Source organism: Tachyglossus aculeatus, chromosome 7 (genome assembly GCF_015852505.1).
Source record: "Tachyglossus aculeatus isolate mTacAcu1 chromosome 7, mTacAcu1.pri, whole genome shotgun sequence".
Classification (NCBI taxonomy): Eukaryota; Metazoa; Chordata; class Mammalia; order Monotremata; family Tachyglossidae; genus Tachyglossus; species Tachyglossus aculeatus.
In genome coordinates this window covers 1,747,411-1,770,622 of record NC_052072.1, presented here as the reverse complement: position 1 = coordinate 1,770,622, position 23,212 = coordinate 1,747,411, and the positions used below count along the sequence as shown (strand labels likewise).

Sequence of the window (23,212 nt, the reverse complement as noted above, 5' to 3'; positions counted from 1 at the left end):
ATAATGATTGTGGTATTAGGTAAGCACTTACTATGTGCCACGCACCGTACTAAGCGGTGGGTTAGACACAAGGTAATCAGGTTGGCCACAATCCCTGCCAACATTAGGCTCCCAGTCTTAATCCCCATTTTACAGATGAGGTAACTGAGGCATAGAGAAGTTAAGTGACTTTCCCAAGGTCTCACAGCGTTCATTCATTCATTCATTCAATCAATCAATCGTATTTATTGAGCACTTGCTGTGTGCAGAGCACTGTACTAAGCGCTTGGGAAGTACAAATTGGCAACATATAGAGACGGTCCCTACCCAACAGTGGGCTCACAGTCTAGAAGGGGGAGACAGAGAACAAAATAAAACATATTAACAAAATAAAATAAATGGAATAAATATGTACAAATAAAATAAATATGTACAAATAAATCAGACAAGTGGCAGAGCGGGACTAGAACCCAGGTCCTTCTGACGTCCAGGCCAGTGGTCCACCCACTAGATCACGCTGTTTTTGGTGTCACTTTCATGGTTTTCGAGTTTTGCATTAAATGTATCTTTCTAAAGTAGGTTGGATAAAGATAGGCTGGATAAAGACACACAGAAGGGTGTCAGATTTTGTTAACAGTCGGAGTTGATAACCTACTAAAATAAGCACTCCAAAAATGTCATTTTTAAAAGTGAGTATTAATAAAGCATTCTTCATCTCTGTATGGTCCAAGGCAACTTAATAACACAAAAAAAAATCACATGAGAACTGAAAAACCATTCAGGACCATGTCATTGACAATTTGAACCAGAGATGGAGAAGTCAGTTGGCATTTTATTTTAGTAATGTAGAGAATCAGCTTCAACTGCCTTCAGTGGAAATATATATATATATATATACATATATATATAGACTCTCAACAGATATATGTATATATGTATATATATGTATATATGCATATATATATATATGTATATGTATATACATAGATAGATAGATGAATAGATAGATAGATTGATAGATAGAGATAGCTAGATTGATAGAGATAGATAGAGATAGATAGATAGATGATATAGCTATAGATTTATACAGATATAGATAAAGATATAGATATAGATATAGACATATCTAGATATATCTATATCTATATATAGATATATCTAGATAGATATCTAGATATAGATATATCTAGATAGATAAAGAAATCTATATATATCTCTCTATATATATGTCTGTTTATATCTTTATCTATCTATCTATCTATCTATATCTATCTATATCCAGATCTATCTATCTATCTATCTATCTATCTATCTATCTATCTATCTATCTATCTATCTATCTATCTATCCATCCATCCATCCATCTATCCATCTATCTATCCATCCATCCATCCATCCGTCTATCTATCTATCTATCTATCTACCTATATCTATCTATCTATATCTATCTATCTATCTATCTATCTATCTATCTATCTATCTATCTATCTATCTATCTATATCAATCAATCAATCAATCGTATTTATTGAGCACTTACTATGTGCAGAGCACTGTACTAAGCGCTTGGGAAGTACAAATTGGCAACACATAGAGACAGTCCCTACCCAACAGTGGGCTCACAGTCTAAAAGGGGGAGACAGAGAACAGAACCAAACATACCAACAAAATAAAATAGGATAGAAATGTACAAGCAAAATAAATAAATAAATAAATAAATAAATAGAGTAATAAATATGTACAACCATATATACACATATACAGGTGCTATGGGGAAGGGAAGGAGGTAAGATGGGGGGATGGAGAGGGGGACGAGGGGGAGAGGAAGGAAGGGGCTCAGTCTGGGAAGGCCTCCTGGAGGAGGTGAGCTCTCAGCAGGGCCTTGAAGCCAGAGGTGTGATCAGGTTTTCCTCCGGTACCACGGCACCATCCTCTGGTCAAAAAGCTTCCTACTCAGACTCTGGGACGTTTTTGTTTTAAATCCTGCAGCAAAAACACGTGGTTTGTTTCTGGACTACAGTAGGCACTCAGTCAAGGCACAGTCGTTGCTCAAGTTAAACTGTTTAGTAGACAGCAGCAGATTGCAAGCTCCTTGAAGGCTGAGAATCGTGCTTCTAACTCTCCCAAACGCCCAGCCCGGTGTCGCGGACACAAAAGGCGGTCAGCAAATTTGGCCAACTGATCAAGAGGTACCTCTCAACCCCTCTCCCAGGGCTAGTGAAAAACGGCCACCAAGAAGAAGAGGGGACGAGGGGGAGAGGGGAGAAGTGAGAGGTTGCCCCTAATTCCTGGGGCCTACTAGCTGCTCGGTTTGAGTTTGGAGGACCTGGGACGGTGAGGCAGGAAGGGGGAGGAAACAATCAATTAATACTACTCGATTGAGCTTGAGGTGGCATAAGGGAAAAAGGAGGAAACCAACTTGCCTTGAGTTCACTGGGACTTGACTACAAGCTAGGAGAGAACTAATACCTTGTTGGCGGCCTCCAGGGCACTGATGAGCTTCTGAAGCTCGTCTTTGCTCATCTCAATGGAATATGGTTTCACTTCGCCATTTTCTCGCACATCGAGGTCGAGATTCAGAAGTGGCATCTGCAGTGTGGCAAGCTTATCACTGGAGAGGGCGAGCTTTAGTTGCCAGTCAAAGTCCTGCAGCTGGGCCGAGGAGATTGCAGTGACCTCCCCTAGCAGGGCCTGCCTGATCTCTTCTTTCCTGCCTTTCAAACACTGCATAACAGTTTCCTGAAGCCCGGGGCTCAGCTGGCCCAACTGCTGCAGGGCCTCTTCGTCGGGCCGATCGTGACCCACGGTGGTTTTGAAAAATACGGCGATGTCTTCCCGCATGGCTTCCCACTCGGCTGGATCCCAAAGTTGGTCTCCATTTTGATCCTGGGGGGCGGCGCGACCACAGAGGCTATCCACTGCCCTGTGCAGGAGCTGAGCGCCGAGCTCGGCCGGGATCTTTTGGAGTCGCCATAGCGACGCCCCCTCTGCCGCCTCCATCTCCGAGGCCGGCGGGCAGTTGGCATTTTATTTTAGTAATGTAGATAATCAGCTTCAACTGCCTTCAATGGAAATTGATTTAAACAATTCCTGGTGGTGGATAGATAGATAGATAGATAGATAGATCGATCGATAGATCGATAGATGATAGATATAGGTAGATAGATATATCTGTATAGATATAGCTAGATAGCTAGATAGCTAGATATAGGTAGATATATAGAAATATCTGTATAGATATAGATAGATAGATAGATAAATAGGTAGATAGATAGATATAAAGATAGGTTATATATATATATGTATGTATCTCTCTGTATATATATATATACACACTTATATATACACACATATATATCTATATCTATCTATATCTAGATATCTATATCTATATCTATCTATCTATCTAATCTATATAGATCTCTATCTATCTATCTCAAGCGCTCAAGCGCTTAGTACAGTGCTCTGCACATAGTAAGCGCTCAATAAATACGATTGATGATGATGATCGATCTATCTATCTATCTATCTATCATCTATCTATATCTGTCTATGTATCTCTGTATCTATCTCTATCTATCTATGTATCTATGTATCTATCTATGTATCTATGTATCTATCTATGTATCTATCTATGTATCTATGTATGTATGTATGTATGTATCTATCTATCTATCTATCTTTCTATCTATCTATCTATCTATCTATCTATCTATCTATCTACCTATCTATCTATCCACCACCTCCGTTTCAGCATGTAGAATATTATCTTCTGAATTTCCTGTTACCTTTGATATGATCCATCACATTCCAGTGGAAGCCACATCACATTGGAAGCCATTTTATGGTGAACATTATCGTAGCAGGATGGTAAAGAGCATTGTTAATGAACCATGGAAAAATAATAAATTCAGCTAATGGGTCTATGTGTCAAGTTTCAATTAGGGGTGGACCGAAAACTGAAAGGAGAGATGAGGGCATAAATTTAAACCTTTGACCTTCAGGTGAAAGACAAAACTTGAGAAAAAAAATAAGATTATTTAGGTAAAACAGCCATATTAAATGCTCTAATTCCTATGTTTCAGTGGTGTTCCCTGACTTCTTCATGCTATTCACAATTTTCCCTAGAATATTGCTAGTGGATAATTTGTGGTTCCAATACACTTCCCACCTTGTGATATTCATCTCTCAATAATATGTTGCCAACTTGTGCTTCCCAAGTGCTTAGTACAGTGCTCTGCACACAGTAAGTGCTCAATAAATACGATTGAATGAATGAATGAATGAATGAATGAATGAATGAATAATAATAATGGTGTTTCTTAAGTGCTTACTTTGTGTCAGGCACTATACTAAGCGCTGGGGTGGATTTTGTTAATGATGTGCATATAGTTATAATTCTATTTATTCTAACGATTTTGACACCTGTCTACATGTTTTGTTTTGTTGTCTGTCTCCCCCTGCTAGACTGTGAACCCATTGTTGGGTAGGGACCGTCTCTATATGTTGCCGACTTGTACTTCCCAAGCGCTTAGTACAGTGCTCTGCACACAGTAAGCGCTCAATAAATACAATTGAATGAATAATGAATGAGTACATGCAAATCGGGTTGGATGCAGTCCCTGTCATTCATTCATTCAATCGTATTTATTGAGCGCTTACTGTGTGCAGAGCACTGGACTAAGCGCTTGGGAAGTACAAGTCGACAACATATAGAGACGGACCCTACTCAAAAGTGGGCTCAGTCTCCATCCCCATTTTACAGATGAGGGAACTGAGGCCCAGAGAGGTGAAGTGACTTGCTAAAGGTCACACAGCAGACAAGGGGCAAAGGTGGGATTAGAATCCATGACCTTCTGACACCCAGGCCAGTGCACTATCCATTATGCGATGCTGCTTCTAACACATAGGGAAGCAGCGTGGCTCAGTGGAAAGAGCCCGGCCTTGGGAGTCAGAGGTCATGGGTTCTAATCCTGACTCTGCCACTTGTCAGCTGTGTGACTTTGGGCAAGTCACTTAGCTTCTCTGTGCCTCGGTTACCTCATCTGTAAAATGGGGATGAAGACTGTGAGCCCCACGCGGGACAACATGATCACCTTGTCTCCTCCCCAGCGCTTAGAACAGTGCTTTATACATAGTAAGCGCTCAACAAATGCCATCATTATTATTATTATTATTTCCAATTTTCAATTTTCACTAAGTACAATTTATTGGTTTATTGTTAATATGGGTCCTGTGATCTAACCAGGAGCCTGCCTTGCGACCTTCTGCAAGTTATTTAATTTCTCTATGCCTCAGTTTCTTCATCTGTGAAATGAGGATAAAATACCCATTTTTCATCCTCCCTTATGGTGAGTCCTTTGTGGGGTGGAGAGTGGGTCTGGCCTGATTTTATCATATGTTCCGCAGGGCTTATAGCAGTCCTGGGCACATCAAGCACTTAGTACAGTGTCAGGAAGCAGCGTGGCTCAGTGGAAAGAGCATGGGCTTTGGTGTCAGAGGTCATGAGTTCAAATCCCGGCTCCACCACTTGTCAGCTGTGTGACTTTGGGCAAGTCACTTCACTTCTCTGGGCCTCAGTTACCTCATCTGCAAAATGGGGATTAAGGCCGTGAGCCGCACGTGGGTCAACCTGATCACCTTGTAAACTCCCCAGCGCTTAGTACAGTGCTTTGCACATAGTAAGTGCTTAGTAAATGCCATTATTATTATTATTATTATTATTATTATTATGCCCGCAGTATGAGCTCAATAAATACGATTGAATGAATAATAAGCATTTAACAGATGCCACAATTAGTGCGATTCTTTCTTAATGGATGACTACCTTCTTAGAGAAGTAGCACAACTTACTGGTTAGAGCCCGGGCCTGGGAGTTAGAAGGTCGTGAGTTCTAATCCTGGCTCCGCCACTTATCTTCCATGTGACCTTGGACAAGTCACTTGACTTCTCTGGGCCTCAGTTCCCTCATCTGTGAATTGGGGCTGTGAGCCCCATGTGGGACGGGGACTGCATCCAACCCCATTCGCTTGGATCCACTCCAGCGTTTGGTGCAGTGCCTGGAGTATAGTAAGCGCTTAACAAATACCACAATTATTATTATCAATCAATCAATCAATCAATCAATCGTATTTATTGAGTGCTTACTGTGTGCAGAGCACTATACTAAGCGCTTGGGAAGTTCAAGTTGGCAACATATAGAGGTAGTCCCTACCCAACAGTGGGCTCACAGTCTAGAAGGGGGAGACAGAGAACAAAACCGAACATATTAACAAAATAAAATAAATGGAATAGATATGTACAAGTAAAATAAATAAATAAATATTATTATTATTATTATCTACTAGGCAATCAGAGAGCCCCTCCCCTCAAGGAGCTTCCAGTCTACTGTACTGAGCACTTGGGAGAGTCCACTAGACCCGATAGGCAGGGAATGTGTCTATTTACTGTTGTATTGCACTCTCCCAAGCGCTCAGTACAGTGCTAAACACACAGTGCTCAAAAAATACCATTGAATGAATGAACTGATAGACCTGTTCCTTTCCAATCTATTGAAAAAATGTTCCTATGTGAAATTCCCTTATCATTTTCTCCCCTCTGTGTTGATTAAGGCATTTTATTTGCTATTAGTATTTTCCTCTCCCCTTCGAAAATCCATTATGCCTCAGGTCACTGTCAGCGTTTATAGCCTCCTGCATATAAAGCCAATTGCAATGCAGGAAAAGTAAAGATAATGGATGGGAAAATTCAGAAATTATGCGCATTAAATATTGTGCGTGATTATCACTTGAGGTCATCAACAGCCGGGAGGATTCATCTGAAACTCCCAACTATCGGATTCTCCAAAACTTTACGGAGAAATGTGTGGGAAGGAAACCGCAGCAATGAGACATCGGAGGGAAATTCTAATTGATTTTTTAATAGCCGTGCAATCTCTAGAAGATGCCAAAAGCCAGAAGCAGGGTAGCCCAGTGGGAAGAGCCTGGGCCTGGGAATCAGAGGTCTGGGGTTAATAATAATAACAATAACAATAATAACAATAACAGCATTTATTAAGCGCTTACTATGTGCAAAGCACTGTTCTAAGTGCTGAGGGGATACAAGGTGATCAGGTTGTCCCACGGGAGACTCACAGTCTTAATCCCCATTTCACAGATGAGGGAACTGAGGCCCAGAGAAGTGAAGCTACTTGCCCAAAGTCACCCAGCTGACAAGTGGCGGAGCCGGGATTTGAACCCATGACCTCTGACTCCCAAGCCCGGGCTCTTTCCACTGAGCCACGCGGCTTCTCTAATTCAAATCTTGTCTCTCCCGCTTGCCTGCCGTGTGACCTTGGGCAGTTCTCTTCACTTCTCCGTTCCTCAGTTTCCTCTTCCAGAAAATAGGGATTAAGACTGTTAGCCCCAAGTGGAACATAATAAAAATTATCGAGGTACTTGTGAAGCTTTTAGTATGTGTCAGGCACTGTACTAAGCACCGGGGTTGGACAGGGACTAAGTCCAACCTGATGAATGGTAACCACCCTGGCGCTTAGTACAGTGCCTGGCATATAGTAAGTGGATTTAGGCTGTGAGCCCACTGTATGGTAGGGACTGTCTCTATATGTTGCCAACCTGTACTTCCCAAGCGCTTAGTACAGTGCTCTGCATACAGTAAGCGCTCAATAAATACGATTGATTGATTGATTGGTTGATTGAAATACCATGAAAGCCCGCTGGTGAGGATTGATCCTGGTGCTAGGTACCTTTACAAATCAATGGTATTTATTGAATAATAATAATAATAATAATAATGGCATTTATTAAGCGCAAAGCACTGTTCTAAGCACTCTGGAGGTTACAAGGTGATCAGGTTGTCCCAGGGGGTTGATAATAAAGATGGCATTTATTAAGCACTTACTATGTGCAAAACACTGTTCTAAGCGCTGGGGAGGTTCCAAGGTGATCAGGTTGTCCCATGGGGGGCTCACACTCTTCATCCCCATTTTCCAGATGGGGTAACTGAGGCACAGAGAAGTTAAGTGACTTGTCCAACGTCACACAGCTGATGGAGCCCGGGTTTGAACCCATGACCTCTGACTCCAAAGCCCGGGCTCTTTCCACTGAGCCACGCTGCTTCTCATTGAACGCATACTATGTGCAGTGTACTAAGCTCTTGGGTGAGTACAGTACAACAGAAGGAACTAACAGCCTGGAGGGAGAGACAGACATTGAAATAAGTAAATAAATTACTGATATGTACAAAAGTACTGTGGGGCTGAGGGTTATATAATCAGATATTAAATATTAAATCAGATATTATCAGGAGAAGCAGCGTGGTTCCGTGGACAGAGCACGGGCTTTGGCGTCAGAGGTCACAGGTTCAAATCCCAGCTCTGCCAATTGTCAGCTGTGACTTGGGCAAGTCACTTCACTTCTCTGTGCCTCAGTTCCCTCATCTGTAAAATGGGGATTAAGCCTGTGAGCCCCCTGTGCGACAACCTGATTGCCTTGTAACCTCCCCAGCGCTTAGAATAGTGCTCTGCACATAGTAAGCGCTTAATAAATGCCATCATTATTATTGTCTGTGCCTCAGTTCCCTCATATCTAAAATGGGGATTAAGACTGTGAGCCCCCCGTGGGACAACCTGATCACCTAGGAACCTCCCCAGCGCTTAGAACAGTGCTCTGCACATAGTAAGCGCTTAATAAATGCCATTATTATTATTCTCTGTTCCTCAGTTCCCTCATATCTAAAATGGAGATTAAGACTGTGAGCCCCCCGTGGGACAACCTGATCACCTAGGAACCTCCCCAGCGCTTAGAACAGTGCTCTGCACATGGTAAGCGCTTAATAAATGCCATTATTATTATTCTCTGTTCCTCAGTTCCCTCATATCTAAAATGGGGATTAAGACTGTAAGCCCCCCGTGGGACAACCTGATCACCTTGGAACCTCCCCAGCGCTTAGAACAGTGCTCTGCACATAGTAAGCGCTTAATAAATGCCATTATTATTATTCTCTGTTCCTCAGTTCCCTCATATCTAAAATGGGGATTAAGACTGTGAGCCCCCCGTGGGACAACCTGATCACCTTGGAACCTCCCCAGCGCTTAGAACAGTGCTTTGTACATAGTAAGTGCTTAATAAATCATCATCATCATCATCATCAATCGTATTTATTGAGTGCTTACTATGTGCAGAGCACTGTACTAAGCGCTTGGGAAGTACAAATTGGCAACATACAGAGACAGTCCCTACCCAACAGTGGGCTCACAGTCTAAAAGGGGGAGACAGAGAACAAAACCAAACATACTAACAAAATAAAATAAATGCCATCATTATTATATTAAAGGGCATGAGGGCTATAGAATCAGATATCAAATCATTACTTTGCAGGAATAAAAGATCTCCCCGAAATTTGGGTATCTAAAAATACTTCTTCAAAAATGTAAACATGCATTCAATGTACATCTGGGTTGTTTCTTAACCTGAATTCTAACCTGAATTGGTTTTTTAATCTTCATCAACCTATTGTGGAAAGGTCACAGGGCAAATAAGGTGGAGTGAAAGCAACAGTTGGGAAAGGCATATTAATTGCCCAAGAGTCAATACTGCATTCCATTATTCAGATTATTCTTAATGAGAAATCATTTGATGTGTCAGACAGGGTTTGGAGCAGATGTCTTTTTGATGTAAAATATATAACAGCACATACATCATTAGATAACACATCAAAAGCAGAAAATGCAACCGCTAATCCATATTTCATACTCCTCCACAATAACATTTAGTAAAAATCTATAGCGCACAAATGAATAAAGTGTGGCTCAGTGGAAAGAGCCCAGGCTTCGGAGTCAGAGGTCATGGGTTCAAATCCCGGCCCTGCCGATTGTTAGCTGGGTGACTCTGGGCAAGTCACTTCACTTCTCTGTGCCTCAGTTCCCTCATCCGTAAAATGGGGATGAAGGCCACCTGATCACCTTGTAACCTTCCCAGCGCTTAGAACAGGTGCTTTGCACATAGTAAGCGCTTAATAAAATGCCATTGGGAGAAAAGGAAGTAAAAAAGAAAGGTTTTGGGGAATGCTTCATTCCTTTGCTACTTTAAACTTGACCCAATCGCTCACATGTGTCGGAAGGAAAGGAGAGCACTGACTTTCTGTCAGACCCTGGGAGAATAATGATAATGATAATGATAATAATAATAATAATAATAGTAATAATAATAATAGCATTTATTAAGTGCTTACTATGTGCAAAGCACTGTTCTAAGCGCTGGGGAGTTTACAAGGTGATCAGGTTATCCCACATGGGGCTCACACTCCAAATCCCCATTTTACAGATGAGGGAACTGAGGCTCAGAGAAGTGAAGTGACTTGCCCAAAGTCACACAGCTGACAAGTGGCGGAGCCGGGATTTGAAGCAGTGGGCACGTACCAGGAGCCCAGGCCTGAGATTCAGAAGGATCTGGGTTCTAATCCTGTCTTCACCACGTGTCTGCTGTGTGACCTTGGGTAAGTCACTTCACTTCTCTGGGCTTCGGGTTACTTCAAACAGTAAAATGGGGATTGAGTGGCTGTACTTCATCCTTTTTAGATTGCGAGCCTCACAGCTCTGATGTTTCTCTAAGCCCTCTTTTTCTCTTCTCCCACATCCTTCTTCGTCATCCTAACTTGCTCCTTTTCTTCAGCAATTAGTACAGTGCCTCAGTGCTTAGTACAGTGCCTGGCACAGTACACTTAGTACAGTGCTCTGCACACAATAAGCGCTCAACAAATACGATTGAAAGAATGATTGGCACATAATTAAGCGCTTAACAAATATATTATTATTGTTATTACTATTGTTATTATTATTAATCCCCCCTCCCAGCCCCACACCACTTATGTCCCTAGCTATCATTTCTTTATTCATTCATTCATTCATTCATTCATTCATTCAATCGTATTTATTGAGCGCTTACTGTGTGCAGAGCACTGTACTAAGCGCTTGGGAAGTACAAGTTGGCAATATATAGAGACGGTCCCTACCCAACAACGGGCTCACAGTCTAGAAGGGGAAGACAGACAACAAAACAAAATATATTAACAAAATAAAATAAATAGAATAGTAAATGTGTACAAGTAAAATTAAGAGTAATAAGTCTGTACAAACATATACTCATATTAATTTCTGTCTCTCCCTCTAATAATAATGTTGGTATTTGTTAAGCGCTTACTGTGTGCAAAGCCCTGTTCTAAGCACTGGGGAGGTTACAAGGTGATCAGGTTGTCCCACGGGAGGCTCACAGTCTTCATCCCCATTTTCCAGATGAAGGAACTGAAGCCCAGAGAAGTGAATTCACTTGCCCAATGTCACACAGCTGACAATTGGCGGAGTCGGGATTTGAACCCATGACCTCTGACTCCCAAGCTCGGGCTCTTTCCACTGAGCCACGCTGCTTTTCTAGACTGTTAGATTGGTGTGGGCAGGGAATATGTCTATTACATTGTGCTCTCCCAATATTTTGTACTAATATATTGTACAATATATTATATTGTATGTTGCATTATTGTGCTTGGTTAGATGCTTGGTGATTTTCATCATTCTATTGTATCTCCCCAGCGCTTAGTACAGTGCTCTGCACAGTAAGCACTCAATATGCTGAGAAGCAGCATGGCTCAGTGGAAAGACCACGGGCTTTGGAGTCGGAGGTCATGGGTTCGAATTCCGACTTCACCACATGTCTGCTGTGTGACCTTGAGCATGTCACTTACCTCCTCTGAGCCTCAGTTACCTCATCTGTAAAATGGGGATGAAGACTGTGAGCCCCCTTGGGACAACCTGATCACTTTGTATCCCCCAAGCACTTAGAACAGTGCTTTGCACATAGTAAGTGCTTAACAAATGCCATCATTATTATTATTATTAATAAATGCAATTAACTGACTGACTAGTACAGTGCCTGGCATCTAAAAAGATGCTTAACAGATATCACACATTATTATTATTATTATTATTATTATTATTATTATTATTATTATTATTATTATTATTATTATTAAAGACAGGCACAGGGTCTGATCAGATTAACCTGTATCTACCCCAGAGCTTAGAACAGTGCTTAACACATAGCAAAGTGGTCTTATGGAGAAGCAGCATGGGCTAACAGAAAGAGCCGGAGAGCCAGGGAGTCAGAAGGTCATGGATTCTAATTCTGACTCCGCCACTTGTCTGTTGTGTGACCTTGGGCAAGTTGCTTCCCTTCTTTGTGCCTCAGTTCCCTCATCTGTAAAATGGGGATTGAGACCGTGAGCCCCACATGGGACAGGGACTGTGTCCAACTCAATTTGCTTGTATACGTCCAAGTTCTTAGTACACTGCTCTGCATGCAGTAAGCGCTCAATAAATACGATTGAATGAATGAATGAAGGAATAAATCCGATCCAATGAATGAATGAACCAGATTTACTTGTATCCAACCCAGCACTTAGTACAGTGCCTGGCACAGAGCAAGCACTAAACAAATACCATTATTTTTCTAACCCTGGCTCTGCCACCTGTCTGCTGTGTGACCTTGGGCAAGTCACTTCACTTCTCTGTGCCTCAGTTTCCTCAACAGGAAAATGGAGGCTCAATACCTTTTCTCCCTCCCACTTAAACTGGGAGCCCCATGTGGGACGGGTCTGTGTTCGACTTGATGAATTTGTCTCTACCCCAGCGCTTAGAACAGGCCTTAACACATGGTAAGTGCTTAATGAGCATTACCAAAAAGCTAAGAATAAGAATTATCATAGCTGTTAAGTGTTTATTTTATTTTGTTAATATGTTTTGTTTTGTTCTCTGTCTCTCCCTTCTAGACTGTGAGCCCACTGTTGGGTAGGGACTGTCTCTATATGTTGCCAACTTGTACTTCCCAAGCGCTTAGTACAGTGTTCTGCACACAGTAAGCGCTCAATAAATACGATTGATTGTTTTATTATGTATTAAGTAGGAGGGTAGATTCAGCATTATCAGGTTGGACATTATCCCTTTCCCATAGTGGGTTCATGGTCAAAGTAGGAGGGTTAGCGGGTAATGAATCCCCATTTTATAGATGAGGAAACTGAGGCCCAGAGAAGGGAGGTGACATGCCCAGGGTGACACAGCAGTAAGGGGGAGCTTTGAATCGATGTTTGACATCGCCATGCAAAAGCCAATCGTCGTGCCCCAACAATCCCAACTTCTTTTTAATTCTTCAGTTATTCATTATTGAGAAAGATAAGTTTTGTTAATGTGCTCCTTAAATTCCTTAAGGAGTTGGAAACAAAGTGTTATCATAAGCAGTGCTGAAAAAAGAATCATTGAATCCTATCACTGATCGATAGGATATGGTATTTATATTCAAATGAGAGAAACATAAAGATGTATTTGCTCATTTTATGAATCACTGGAAGACTTCATCCAATGAATACAAAACTGTGCTATTCACTCCTATCCTATATTCACTCCAAACCACTGTTGGGAGTTCACAGGTCGAGAAATCCTTCGAGGAGTTTCCAGTCCTGACAAGCCACACTGCAATTCGGACAATTCCCTTCTGAGCTCAAGACATTGACATTCAAGACGTGCTGTTGACAAAGTGAAGAATGAAGATGGGGAGGAGGATGAAAAAGAGGGAGCCAAGAGGAGGAAAACAAGAGGAGTGACCTTGGGCAAGTCACTTAACCTCTCAGTGCCTCGGTTCCCTCATCTGTACAGTGGGGATTAATATCATGAGCCCCATGGGGGACATGGACTTTGTCTGACCTGTTTAGAGTGTATCTACCCCAGTGCTTAGTACAGTGCCTGGTATGTGGTAAGCACTTTATGAAAGACCATTAAAAAATAAAAGATAGAAGGGGCAGGGAAGGAGGAAAGGGAGGAGCAGGAGAAAGAAGAAGTTGAGGAAGGAGAAATGGAGAGAAGGATGAGGAGGGAAAGGAGGAGGGGGAGAGGAGGAGGAGGAGTTGGGGGACAAGAATGGGATGAGGAGGAGGAGAATGAAGAGGAGAAGGATGAGGAAGAGGAGGGATGATGAGAATGAGAAAAGTGGGGAGAGAGAGGAGGAGGAATGGGAGAAGGGGAATGCGGAGGAAGAGGAGGGGGAGACATGGGGAAGAGGACAAGGAGGAAGAGAAAGGAAATGAAGAAGAGGAGGAGGAAGGAGGAAGAGGAGGATGGGAGACAAGGAGGAAGAGAAGAGAAATGAAGAAGCAGAGAAAGAAGAGAAGGAGGAAGAGGAGGATGGGGACGAGGAGGAAGAGAAGCACTTGGGAGAGAACAACATAGCAGAGTTCATTCATTCATTCAGTCAGTCAGTCGTATTTATTGAGCACTTACTGTATGCAGAGTACTGGACTAAACACTTGGAAAGTAGAATTCAGCAGCAGATAGAGATGGTCCCTACCCAAAAATGGGCTCACGGTCTAGAAGGGGGAGATGGACAACAAAACAAAACAGGTAGACAGAGTTGTTAGACATTTTCCCTGCCAACAGCTAGCTTACAGTCTAGATAGAGACAGGTATTAATTTAAATGAGGGAAACAGACCTAAGTGCTGTGGGGCTGAGCAGGGGGGGAATATCAAGTGCTTAAAGGGGACAGATCAGAGTACAAGTGTGATGCGAGAGGGAGGAAGACCCTCAAATTAGCTAAGGATAGAAGCCACCCTCTCCTTCTTCAAGGATTAAAGCAGTCACAGAACACCTGTTCTTTATATTAATAATAATAATAATAATAAAATAATAATAATAATAAATAATCATAATAATAATAATGGCATTTATTAAGCACTTACTCTGTGCAAAGCACTGTTCTAAGTGCTGGGGAGGTTACAAGGTGATTAGGTTGTCCCATGGGGGGCTCACAGTCTTAATCCCCATTTTGTAGATGAGGGAACTGAGGCACAGAGAAGTTAAGTGACATGCCCAAAGTCACACAGCTTACAATTGGAGGAGCTGGGATTTGAATCCATGAACTTTAGCTCCAAAGCCCAGGCTCTTTTCACTGAGCCACGCTGCTTCATCATAAATAGTAGGCAGATGCTCACCCTACATAGAATGGAATTAGTCGAACACGAGCTTGGGAGTCAGAGGAAATGGGTTCTATTTTTCTGCCACTTGTTTGCTGTGTGACCTTGGTCAAATCACTTCACTTCTCTGTGCCTCAGTTACCTCATCTGTAAAATGGGGATTAAGACCGGGAGCCCTACAGGGACAACCTGATTACCTTGTATCTACCCCAGAGCTTAGAACAGTGCTCGGCACATAGTAAGTGCTTAACAAACTCCATAATGATAATAATGATAATCATGATAAATCACTTTACTGCTCTGGGTGTCAGTTACCTCATCTGTAAAATGGGGATTAAGACTGTGAGCCTCATGAGGGACAGGGACTGTGTCCAACCCCGATTATATCTTGTGTCTACCTCAGTGTGTAGCAGAGTGCCTGGCACATAATAAGCACTTCACAAATTCACAGCAGCTATAAACATGTCTGTAATATATTTATTTATTTATATCAATGTCTATCTCTCCTTCTAGATTGTATGCTCGTGGTGGGCAAGGAATGTGTCTGTTTATTGCTCTATTGTACAATCCCGAGCGCTTAGTATAGTGCTTTGCACATAGTAAATGCTCAATAAATGCAATTGAATGAATGAGTGAAATACCATAAATAAAGGGAGGGAGCAGGAAGGGAAAGTGACTTTTTACATCTGTTGACTATTCTCCATTCATTCATTCAATAGTATTTATTGAGTGCTTACTATGTGCAGAACACTGTACTAAGTGCTTGGCAAGTACAATTCAGCAACCTTGGACTAGGATCTCTCCATGAAGTCATGCTGATCTCACAGGAAATGGAACTGCAAAGCAAATGAAGAACAGCAATTTTATTGAAGAGGAAAATAATAATAATAATAACGATTATGCTATTTAAGTGCCTACTATGTGGCAATCACTGTTCTAAACGCTGGGATAAATACAAGGCCATCAGGTTGTCCAACGTGGGGCTCACCATTTTAACCCCCATTTTACAGATGAAGTAACTGAGGCCATGAGAAGTGAAGCGGCTTGCCCAAGGTCACATAGCGTACAAGTGGCGGAGCCGGGATTAGAACCCACGTCCTCCGACTCCCAAGCCCGGGCTCTTTCCAAACCATTCTCAATCAATCAATCAAGCAATCAATCGTATTTATTGAGCGCTTACTGTGTGCAGAGCACTGTACTAAGTGCTTGGGAAGTACAAGTTGGCAACATATGCACAGTCCCTATGCAATTGTGGGCTCACAGTCTAAAAGGGGGAGACAGAGAACAAAACCAAACATACTAACAAAATAAAATAAATAGAATACATATGTGCAAGTAAAATAAATAAATAAATAAATAGAGCCCTTGGTTGCAATTGTTTGAATAATTGTTTTTCAAAATGAAAGATTCCTCTTAGAACCAGAAGGAACTATGGTACCCACCCAATTCCACCCAGGACTTTGTGGAATCTGGGTGTTTATATCTTTTTTAATCTTGGGAATTTCCTGGTCCTTTTCACCCACTTCCTGCTGTGTGATCTTAGTCTAATACGCATCACAGCCAGGCATGGGATTATTAAAGCCAGACAGCTAAGTTAAATGCAAATGATTCGGATTTAGCACAGGTAGAAGAGGGGGGTGAAAGTGATTAAATGGGAAACCTGAGCTCCTTTGATATAAGAAGCTGCCTGCCCTTGGCTTTAAAAGGTTTCCAAAATAAATCTCTGATGGCTGACTCCTTACAGCAAAAGGCAAACATACACAAAGCAGCTTCTTCTCTGGAAGCTTACCTTTCAATTGCCAATAAAGAGAAAGAGGCTCAGAGATTCTGCTGTCGTTGAGTCTATTTATTGTGTCTTACCTGGATGGATTGCTTTAATATACTATTGAGAGACGTTGCCATGCCAGAAAGTTATTATATGGTAATGACTTTCCTCATCCTTTCTTATCCTGCCTATTGTGGCTCTGTTTTCTCAGTCTATTAGAAAGAGTGTTAGGGAAAGGTCACTTTGGACTGCAGATTTCAAATGTGAAAATCTCCGGGGTATAGGGCGCCTTGATCTCCTCTCTTAACAGACAGCTGTTATAGAACAGTGCTTTGCACATAGTAAGTGCTTAATAAATGCCCATTATTATTGTTATTATTATTATTATTATTATTATTATTATTATTATTATTATTATTTATTATTATTATCATTAACAGAGGAATGAAAACCTGCTTACAGAATGCAGCTTTAGTCAGTGGATTTAGCAGCGTGGTGGAATGGATAGACCCCGGGCCCGGAAATCAGTTGGATTTGGGTTCTAATTCCGCCTCTGTCGCTTGTCTGCTGGGTGACCTGTATATATGTATATATGTTTGTACATATTTATTACTCTATTTATTTATTTGACTTGTACATATCTATTCTTTTTATTTTATTTTGTTAGTATGTTTGGTTTTGTTCTCTGTCTCCCCCTTTTAGACTGTGAGCCCACTGTTGGGTAGGGACTGTCTCTATATGTTGCCAATTTGTACTTCCCAAGCGCTTAGTACAGTGCTCTGCACATAGTAAGCGCTCAATAACTACGGTTGATGATGATGATGACCTTGGACAAGTCACTTTGCTTCTCTGGGCCTCAGTTCCTTCATCTGTAAAACGGGAAATAAGATTGTGAGCCCCACATGGGACAACCTGATCACCTTGTATTCTCCCCGGTGCTCAGAACAGTGCTTTGCACATAGTAAGCGCTTAACAAACACCAAAATTATTATTATTATAATTCTCTTGTATGGACCCTAGTGATTAGAACAGCAGTAGCAGTTTGGATGGAGAGGAAGGGCTGGATGTTAGCCATGTTCTGAAAGGAGAATTAGCAGGATTTGGTTATTTCTATCCAACAGTGGAATTTTCTGAACTCCCACGCAGAATCCCAGCTCTGCCAATTGTCAGCTGTGTGACTTTGGGCAAGTCACTTAACTTCCCTGGGCCTCAGTTACCTCATCTGGAAAATGGGGATGAAGACTGTGAGCCCCCCGTGGGACAACCTGATCACCTTGTAATCTCCCCAGCGCTTAGAACAGTGCTTTGCACATAGTAAGTGCTTAATAAATGCCATTATTATAATTATTATTATTATAGCACTGTGAGAAGCAGCCTGGCTCAGTGGAAAGAGCCCTGGCTTGGGAGTCAGAGATCATGGGTTCGAATCCCGGCTCCACCACTTGTCAGCTGGGTGACATTGGGCAAGCCACTTCACTTCTCTGGGCCTCAGTGACCTCATCTGTAAAATGGGGATTAAGACTGTGAGCCCCACGGGGGACAACCTGATCACCTTGTATCCCTCCAGCACTTAGAACAGTGCTTCACATGTAGTAAGCACTTAACAAATACCATCATTATTATTATTAAAGGCATACTCTCTATCAATCCTGAAATGGTATTTACTGAGCGCTTACTGTGTACAGAACAATGTACCAAGCACTTGGGAGAGTACAATATAAGTGTCTTAATCTGGAGGAAGGGAGAGTCGTCATCTGTCACTGTTGGGTAGGGACCGTCTCTATGTGTTGCCAACTTGTACTTCCCAAGCGCTTAGTACAGTGCTGTGCACACAGTAAGCACTCAATAAATACGATTGATTGATTGATTGACTGATCTGTCCTGCAGACCATAAAGTCATGGATTTCTGGTCCTTCGAAAGCATGTTGGATGGGTGGGTTTCCCAGAATCGAGCCTAGAAAGATCCCTTCCCAAGACCCCTTCACCACCCTGGCCAACATGCACGATCTGGGAAAAGCATCTGGAAAGATAAGGAGGAGCCACAGTAGGTGGTACTTACTATGCTCTAAGCACTATGGTAGGCACTGGGTAATAATAATGATAATAATAATAACAATAACAATAATAATAATAATGATAGTAATAATAATAATAATAATGTTGATATTTGTTAAGCGCTTACTATGTGCCAAGCACTTTTCTAAGCGCTGGGGGAGATACAAGCAGTGTGGCTCAGTGGAAAGAGCCCGGGTTTTGGAGTCAGAGGTCATGGATTCAAATCCTGGCTCCGCCAAGTGTCAGCTGTGTGACTTTGGGCAAATCACTTCACTACTCTGTGCCTCAATTACCTCATCTGTGAAATGGGGATTAAGACTGTGAGCCCCCCTGTGGGACAACCTGATCACCTTGTATCGTCCCCAGCACTTAGAACAGTGTTTTGCACAGAGTAAGTGCTTAACAAATGCCATCATTATTATTATTATTATTATTATTATTATTATTATTATTATTATTATTTGCCAAGCAGTTTTCGAAGGATTGGGGGAGATACAAGCAGTGTGGCTCAGTGGAAAGAGCACGGACTTTGGAGTCAGAGGACATGGGTTCAAATCCCGGCTCCACCAACTGTCAGCTGTGTTACTTTGGGCAAGTCACTTAACTTCTCTGTGCCTCAGTTAACTCATCTGTAAGATGGGGATTAAGACTGTGAGCCCTCGTGGGACAGGCTGATCACCTTGTAAGCACACCAGCACTTAGAACAGTGCTTTGCACATAGTAAGCGCTTAATAAATGCCATTATTATTATACAAGGTGATCAGGTTGTCCCTCGTGGGGCTCACAGTCTTCATCCCCATTTTAGAGATGAGCTAATTGAGGCCCAGAGAAGTTAAGTGACTTGCCCAAAGTCACCCAGCTGACAAGTGGCAGACCCGGGATTAGAACCCACGACCTCTGACTCCCAACCCCGGGCTCTTTCCACTGAGCCACACTGCTTCTTGCGGATATAAGATCATCTTCTAGACTGTGAGCCCACTGTTGGGTAGGGATCGTCTCTATATGTTGCCAACTTGTACTTCCCAAGCGCTTAGTACAGTGCTCTGCACACAGTAAGCACTCAATAAATATGATTGATTGATTGATTGATTGATTGATTGATCGGATCAGATGCAGCCCGGGGGAAAGAGCCCCAGACTGGGAGTCAGAAGACCTGGCTTCTAATCTGGGCTCTGCCCCATTTCTTTAATAGTATTTGTTAAGCGTTTACTATGCGGCACCATACTGAATGCTCCGGTAGATGCAAGTTAATTAGATTGGGCAGAGTCCATGCCCCACCTGGGGCTCATTGTCTTCATCCCCATTTTACAGATGTGGGAACTGAGGCACAGAGATGCTAAATGACCTGCCCAAGGTTATTCAGAGGACAAGTGAGAAGCAGCGTGGCTCAGTGGAAGGAGCACGGGCTTTGGAGGCAGAGCTCAGGGCTTCAAATCCCGGCTCTGCCAAGTGTCGGCTGTGTGACTTTGGGCAAGTCGCTTAACTTCTCTGGGCCTCAGTTCCCTCATCCGTAAAATGGGGATGAAGACTGTGAGCCCCATGTGGGACAACCTGATCACCTTGTAACCTCCCCAGTTCTTAGTACAGTGCTTTGCACATAGTAAGTGCTTAATAAATGCCATAAAAAAGTGGTGGAGCCAGGATTAGAACCCAGATCCTTCCTACACCCAGGCCTGGGCTCTAGCCACTAAGTCACACAGCTCCTTCAGCTGCTCCTTGGGCAAGTCGCTTCAATTTTCTCTGCCTCCATTTCTTCTTCTGTAAAATGGGGATCCCTTGCTCTGTGAGTCCTATCCTCTTGATTGTAAATTTGCTGTGGAAAGGGAATGGGTCTGTTATAGTTTTCTATTGGACTCTCCCAAGCGCTTAGTCCAGTGCTCTGCACACAATAAGTGCTCAATAAGTACCATTGACTGACTCTCTGAATGACCCGGATGAGGAATGCGTCCGGGCTGGTTATCCGATACTTAGTCCAGCGTTCAGTTCAGTGCTTGGCACCAAGAAAGAGGTGATTATCAGTACAGACTATCATTCATTTATTCAATCGCATTTACTGAGCCTTACTGTGTGCCAAGCACTGTACTGAACGCTCGGGAGAGAACAATCGAACAATAAAGAGACACATCCCCTGCCCACATTGAGCTTACGGTCTGTCCAGTTTGCTCAGCGGCAGCTGCTTATCAAATTTTCAAATTCCCCGAAATGATTAATAGTCACTAAACCTCTTCCCTATTTATGTCGCTTCGGTTGATCTCGGGACAAGGGAAAGACAAAAAAAAAATCCAATTTACGTCCATTGTGTAGAGTTAAAATTGCCGGTGAGCTATCAGTGATCTGTAAAGGTGAACATTACAGGTCATATAAAAAAAATTCTACCCCAAATCCTATTTTCCCCATAATGATATGCCATTCATAAACCTAACACGATGAGGTTCACCGTACCTTAGGGAGACTCTGTAACCTGCCATTATTACCTCATTATTCTTAATTCCTCTCTTGCCTATGAGGTTTTTTGTGTTTTGTCTGAAAAAGAATCTTAATTTCTGCATAAATATATTTCTGAAAGGGCTTGGAGGTCGAAAGTCACACGGCTCACAGTTAATATTGTGAGTTATCAGGGATGCTTTTCTGATTTTTCCATACCTTGGGAAAATTTGAACACCCCTGTAAAAGAACACCTGTCTCAGTGAGAAGGAAGGCCCCCTCTTATAGGGAAATTCTCTAATAAGAGCCATTTGTATGAGGACAAGGCCAATATTAGCAGTGTCGGTTATACTTTGATTCTTTAATTTTTAGAAACAATGCATTAGTGGGATGTGAGTTGAAATAATCCTTTACTTCTAAAGAGTTTATTCCCTCTTAATAATAATAATCATAAGGATGGAAGGCCCCCTCTTATAGGGAAATTCTCTAATAAGAGCCATTTGTATGAGGATAAGGCCAATATTAGCAGTGTCGGTTATACTTTGATTCTTTAATTTTTAGAAACAATACATTAGTGGGATGTGAGTTGAAATAATCCTTTATTTCTAAAGAGTTTATTCCCTCTGAATAATAATAATCATAAGGAAGGTATTTGTTAAGCGCTTACTATGTGCCAAGCACTGTTCTAAGTGCTGGGGTAGACACAAGGTGATCAGGTTGTCCCACGGGGGGCTCCCAATCTCCATCCCCATTTTACAGATGAGGGAACTGAGTCACAGAGAAGTGAAGTGGCTTGCCCAAGGTCACACAGCAGACAAGTGACCACACGGACACACACAAATCAGCCTTTTATTCATTCATTCATTCATTCAAGCAGCACGGCTGCTGTGGTGGCCTGGGAGCAAGATCGTGGGTTCTAATCCTGGCTCTGCCACTAGTCTGCTGTGTGACCTTGGGCAAGTCACTTTACTTCTCTAGGCCTCAGTTACCTCTTCTCTAAAATGGGGATTGAGAGGGTGAGCCCTTTGTAGATCAAGGATTGTGTCCAACCCGATTAACTTGTATTTACCCCAGCGCTTAGTATGGTGCCTGGCACATAGTAAGTGCTTAACAGATACCACAAATATCCTCTCGACTGTGAACTGGTTGTGGTCAGGAATGGGTCTGTTGTTATATTGTCCTCTCCCAAGCGCTTAGTACAGCGCTTTGCACACAGTAACCATTCAATAAATATGATTGAATGAATTGTATTGGTTGAGCACTTATTGTGTGCGAAGCACTGTACTAAGAGCTTGGGAAAGGACGATATAAAAATGAAAGCCAGAGTGGTATAGCCTAATTAAAAGAGCCCAGATCTTGAAGTCCAAAGACCGGGGTTTTAATCCTGACCCCGCCGCTTTCATTCATTCAGTTTATTCATTCATTCATCCATTCATTCATATTTATTGAGCGCTTGCTGTGTGCAGAGCACTGTACTAAGCCCTTAGACTGTGAGCCCACTGTTGGGTAGGGACTGTCTCTATATGTTTCCAACTTGTACTTCCCAAGCGCTTAGTACAGTGCTCTGCACACAGTAAGCGCTCAATAAATACGATTGATGATGATGATGGGTAGGGACTGTCTCTATATGTTGCCAACTTGTACTTCCCAAGCGCTTAGTACAGTGCTCTGCACACAGTAAGCGCTCAATAAATACGATTGATTGATTGGAAAGTACAATTCAGCAACAAAGAGAGACAATCCCTGCCCACAGCAGGCTCACAGCCTAGAAGGGGGGGAGAGAGACATCAAAACAAGTAAACAGGCATCAATATCAGTAAATAAAATTGTAGGCATATGCACATCAAAACAAGTTAAACAGGCATTAATTATAAATAAATAGAATTAAAGATCTGTACATATATATACAAATGCTGTTGTGGGTGGGAGGGGGAGTAGAACAAAGGAAGAGAGTCAGGGTGATGGGGAGGGGAGGGAAAAA

The 23,212-nt window shown here is 42.2% G+C and overlaps 1 protein-coding gene across 1 annotated transcript; it reads right to left on the bottom strand.

Moving 5' to 3' along the window:
- Positions 1-1,887: 1,887 nt before the first annotated feature.
- On the bottom strand, positions 1,888-2,977 carry LOC119930850 (COMM domain-containing protein 8-like). Its single transcript, XM_038749563.1, has 2 exons — positions 2,447-2,977; positions 1,888-1,960 (listed from the first exon to the last, which is right to left on the bottom strand). The coding sequence occupies exons 1-2, from the start codon at positions 2,975-2,977 to the stop codon at positions 1,931-1,933; spliced, it is 561 nt and encodes a 186-aa protein (XP_038605491.1). The 3' UTR covers positions 1,888-1,930.
- Between the last annotated feature and the right edge of the window lie 20,235 nt (positions 2,978-23,212).

Excerpts from the sequence above, each read along its gene's own strand:
- LOC119930850 (XM_038749563.1), bottom strand. The coding sequence starts at position 2,977 with ATGGAGGCGGCAGAGGGGGCGTCGCTATGGCGACTCCAAAAGATCCCG. Across the intron at positions 1,961-2,446 it reads CCCTGGAGGCCGCCAACAAG|GATTTAAAACAAAAACGTCC; the intron begins GTATTAGTTCTC and ends TTTTTGCTGCAG.